Raw genomic sequence first — 5,357 nt, forward strand, 5'->3', positions numbered from 1 at the left:
GAGGCTAATTTGTGAGAGGAAACCATAGGCTTTTTAAAATGTACTTAAATAGATAATCACTGTAAAATTGCTCATTGGGCTGTAAGTGCGGAGCTTCTTGTTTGATTGAATTTTGCACGCAAGAAGGATGCGAATACCATCAAAGCAATAGTTTGACATCTTGAAGTCATCCACTCTTTTGAGATGTTGCTGAGCGTTAGATGAGAAGATCAATGTCGCTGTCGTGACTGTCGTGTTGTTTTATCTGCTGTTGTTTAGATTTTTTTTTTCCTTTTATTGAAAACATCAACTGGCACATGAACATGATCTTTTTGGCTCAGTCAGACGCAGTTAGATCAAATTGATGTTATTTTATGAGGGTTATACCTGAAAAATAAATGAATGTTTAGCTGGAGCCAGGAGAAGATTAGTTTAGTTTAGCATAAAAACAGGAAGCAGGTGGAAATAGCTAGCCATGCTCAGTCTACAGTAAGGTCTCTAACTAACACATCATGTCTCATTTATTCAACCTGTACAGAAGGCAGCAGAGACTGCTCGGCTACTTTATAGTGACAAAAAGGCTCCAGGATTAAGTCGGAGCTCCCGCCCCAAAAATCCGTCGGGCACCAACAACCACAACTTTGCATTTGTATGTAAATTAGCGGCCAAAGAGGTTTCTGTAGGTGGTTTCTTTTCATTCTTAAGTCTAGTCCGTTTTCATATTTATGCTAAGCGAGGCTAATTGTCTATTAGTTGTAACTTCAGGGATAACATCTACATCGTCAAAATTTCACATGTGTCATATTAAAGTATGTCCTCAAAAAAGTACAAAAAAGACACTTAGATGACACGAGTATGACATCTTTATGATATTTTGGAAAACATACTATAGTATGACATTTTTATATTTTGGATGATATACTTGACATTTTATTTATATAATTTTATTTTTTTGACATTTTGGCATTTTGACATTTTTTTATGACATTTTGGCCGACATACTATATTATGACATTCTGATGATATTTTGGACAACATACTGTACCGTGACAATGAATGTTGTTCACCAACATGTACACTTAATATATATATATATATATATTATTCATAACATGCGATATTATGACATTATTGAACAAGACATTTTAATGACTTTAAACCTGGGGAACCAATTCACGATGCACAACCCTGGGAATGTCAAAGAAAACCCACCTTGTTGCAGTCATGAGCTGACGCTCCTTCTTCAGCCTTGGACAGTGACTGTCTGCCTCTCTTGAAATGTGAATGTAACTCAAAAATGTCCCATCCTTTTCCATCCTTTTCATGGATCAAAAATAATTTCAAGGGTCTCTCTTCCCCAATTCCTGAGTTTGACCAAATTTGATGTGCTTCCGCTGCTCAAAATTGCAAACGTACACATACCAGGGTTCACACAAAGATGTGTAACACAGGTGCTGATGTTGATCAAGTGACGTAACTTAGAAAACTGACTCAAGAAGAGAAGTCTCTGAACTTTTTGACCGCATCTCATACCTTCTACTGCGCTACATTTGAGTGTTAATTGACCATTATTCTGTTATTGCAACTTGTATGTACCATGGCTTCTGGTCAGTAAAAGTTACATTGGATTTAATTTCTCTTAGAATCTCACCGTAATTTCTCGCTGCTCTCTTTACTTTGTCTATCTTTGCCAGGTTGTGAAGGTTGTAGGAAGCAACATCTCCCACAAGCTCCGTCTCTCCCGAGTCAAGCCATCCGACGAGGGCACCTACGAATGCCGTGTCATCGACTTCAGCGATAATGCGGGTGCCCGCCACCACCGTGTCAGAGCCTACCTGCAGGTGCTGCCGGAGAGCGACTTCTTGGACGGTAACCACAACGACAACTTCGAAGCTCTGGACGACACCAAGAGCGGGGCGGGATTTGTCGACGGGGACGAGGTGGACCCTCACGGTGGCGCCAAAGAGCACGCTCACGGCCACCACCAGAGTCACGGCCACCACCAGGAGCACGGCAAGCGGCCTCTGTCACCCGCCCACCACAGCCACAGCCACGGCGGCGGCAGCAGTCAGCAGCACAAGACGGGCAGAGAGCTGAAGAAGCGGGACGTGGACAGTAACCACAGCCACAATGACTGCACCAACAACGAGCCCAGCTGTGCACTGTAGAAGGTTATTAGACCTGAGTGATAGATTACAGGATTGGATTGCATAACATGATGTGTGTCACAGCATAAAAAGCTATTCTTCCCACACAGTGCAGGCCTGTACACAAATCCAGAATACCTAGAAATGTGCAGTCTGGCTTATCCAGAGCTCAGCGCTGTAAACTGTGCAGGGAAGGTAGCTTTTTCTTGCTGTGCCTGGGTCGGGGTTGGACTGCTCACTGTCTGTCAAGCCTGGCTTCACAGCATTCAGCAAAAAAAAAAAGGGGGGCTGATGTGTAGATCCAGGCAGCTCCACTGTTTCTGGTTTCAGCACCAACAAAAAAAAAGAAAGACTCTTGTCTCACTATTAACCCATGCTCTGTTCCACTCTTGTACTTTAGATACTGTAAATGACACAATCTGCTTTCATGCTCATACTTCTTCCACTGCCTTACTCTGTCGTTTGATACACCCTCAGAAAAGAAAGGATAATACTGTACATTTTGTAAACTGGGTCTGTCCCCGGTAAAAGAACTCCTTTTATTCTGAGAGTGCACTGAATGAAACTCAGACAAATTCTTTCCCTGGAAATGTTGTCAAGTCCTTAGCTTCTTTATGTATTTTTGTGCATTCAATAATGGACGTAAATATGGTACAACACCAACAATTTTGCGATTTATCTCTCCCCGTGTTTGCCCACAGAGAGACAGAAACATGCCTCCTTCAGCAGGAATTCAAGGTCCCCGAGCAGCAGTGCTCATCAAGGACAGATACGCTCCTAGTTCTATTCATTCGGAGTAAATACAGTGGTCATGTGGAAGGGGTGGGACATCAGTTCAAACAAAGGACATGTTCCCCATGTCGCTTTTGAGTTCATGAATTAGCAATCCATTAGAAAATATGATTTTTGTTCAACAACTTGTGCTGCAGGTTTGATCCATTCTAGGGCGCTCAAGCTGAGAGAAATCAATCGAATTGTTCCTTGCGGACCCCCAACAGTTTAGAAAGCCATTAAAGGATCAAATCAATGACACTAAATTAACCATCCGTTTTAGTGTGCCTCTGATTCCCGACTATAAATTAATAGAAGAAATGTAGACTTGGTGCAAGATATACTTTTTTGGGAAGAACCGTACCGTGTTCCTCTCCCTGCTTAGCTCCCTTATTCTGAAGCTCCGGCCCAGTGCTCATCAATCATTCAAAAAAGCCTCAATCCTCTCCACTACAAGCCTCTAATCCACTCTGTATATACGACTGTATAATATGAAATAAAGTAAGTGCATGCTCCGTAATTTTCTTAAAAAGACTTTTTCAACCAACCATACACAAAGACAGTGTGCTAGTTAAGGTTATTTTTGTCATTTATCCTTTGGTTTGTTAAAAAAAAATACATCAATGTTTTCTGTTCTGGCTCTTTTTTCTACGTTAGAAGTCCTGTCAACGATTTGTTATTTTTTTTTCAAAGCAGTGTTTTGTTGCTTTACTGCTCTCCAAAAGTGCTGTACAGACCGATGAATGACATTCTCTTCATAGCTGCTCAGAAAAAGTATTTTTTCCTGATGTATCTTAGTACTTCAGCAGTGTTTCTTAAAACTACTGTACACGCAGGGCTGCAAACGTAAGCGTTACCAGATTTGAATGAGCCTGAACATGTGTGCGACTCAGTCAGGGAGACTATTTTAATTACTTGAAGATAATCTCTTTGCTTTGACGCTTGTACGAAGCTCAAGCCTCGTCCGTGAAGGTGATGCGGAGAACACAGGTATTCTGGGTAAATACTTCACTTTGAAGGGTATCAGTTAGGACAAAGTGAATGTGGATAACATGCTGGATAGAGCCTGGAGCATTGAGGGTGAGAAGTAGGAGGAAAATGGCGTTACTGAAACACTGAAATTGGCTGTTCACTCTGCTTCAAAGTGTCGTTTCGTGTCTCAAGGCCATGAGCGGTTTTTACTTCTCTGCTGTATCTGTTTATCGTGTGCAGTCCCTGCAGACTGGGAGGTTGGTTTAATGTGAAAAACAGTGATCAGTGGGACTTTTCTTCTTCTTCTTTTTTTCTTCAACCAGTAACTTTGATTTAATGTTTTGTAAAGAAGAGATCACTGTTGAAAAAAGAGGGAAAATGTACATTTCTTCTCGAATGTTTGGTCTCACACTAAGTGTATGCCTTTATCAAATGAAATAAATTGTATATGAAACAACAGAGAATCTTGGGTAATTTTCTCATTGATTTAGAGGTGTGAAAAGATGAAAGACCCCCCCCCCCCCCGAATACTCACTACCCGCGTGTCTGAGTGCTTGCTGTGGGTGTTCTATGTCAGCTGTGATTTAGCTTTAGCCCTCGCTGTGTGTGTGTGTGTGTGTGTGTGTGTGTGTGTGTGTGTGTGTGTGTGTGTGTGTGTGTGTGTGTGTGTGTGCGTACATTAAGGAGAAACGATGTTAGGCAGTTGCCTGTGTGTAATAGGTGCTGCCAAAGCAACCCCCCCTCCTCCCAATGCTGCTGATGACTAATGGTGCTATTGTCAGCACTGGCAGCAGGATAAATAGCGACAGTGCAGAATGAGATAAAGAGGCGCTGTGGCGCGCTCACGAGCATTAAGCCAGGCCAGCTAAATACAAAACATGTGGCGATCTTGTTCCGCCACACGAGTAGCCTCATACATTCATTATGGAGCGATGAGGTGGGGAGGCTGCGGGTTCTCCCGTCACAGAGGGGATGTGATAATGGAGGGCACTTTCTGGTTCCTTCACTTACACGCCTCTTGAACCCTGCGGGGCCATGACTGATAACAATGACCGATTAGTCAGTGTCCTCGTCGTGATGTCCGCGATTTGTCCATAGTAACACAACCTCTGTCCTATTAGGGCGTCCCCTCATACTTCCCACAGCCCTTTTATAGCCGCACCTGCTGTACAAAAGGATGGGTCTGGTTGTATTTATTTCTTCTAACTGTAGACAATTCCACAGAAAGACCAGAACTAACAACTTGTTTTGGCTGACCTCTTGACCCTTTCTGACTTCTCTGTCTTGCCTCTAAGTCGGAAGTCCACCTCAAAAATAGGTCGCAAATATATACATATAAAGGCCAAATAATTCTCAATAAAAGCTGTATCATTAGTTTTTTTTACCAAATGTAACGTAGCACTCTGAAAACAATAGTGTATTATTTTGTAAATAAAGGTTATTAATAGAATAATAAGTAGGAAGTAACAGGTACAGGGGAAACACAGT

General features: G+C 42.2%; 1 protein-coding gene across 1 annotated transcript in view; it reads left to right on the forward strand.

Annotated features, from left to right (window-relative positions):
* The window catches only part of LOC138618296 (V-set and transmembrane domain-containing protein 2-like protein), a 46,326-nt gene extending 41,993 nt beyond the window's left edge, over nucleotides 1–4,333 (forward strand). Inside the window, exon 4 of the mRNA XM_069693937.1 lies at nucleotides 1,674–4,333. Within this exon, the coding sequence (XP_069550038.1) occupies nucleotides 1,674–2,147 (474 nt within the window). The 3' untranslated portion in view covers nucleotides 2,148–4,333. The remainder of the gene's footprint in view (nucleotides 1–1,673) is intronic.
* The last annotated feature ends 1,024 nt before the right edge of the window (nucleotides 4,334–5,357 follow it).

This window comes from Brachyistius frenatus, unplaced genomic scaffold (assembly GCF_029030835.1).
Source record: "Brachyistius frenatus isolate BFR_SWC_R1_liver_20210118 unplaced genomic scaffold, ASM2903083v1 Contig_16, whole genome shotgun sequence".
Classification (NCBI taxonomy): domain Eukaryota; kingdom Metazoa; phylum Chordata; class Actinopteri; family Embiotocidae; genus Brachyistius; species Brachyistius frenatus.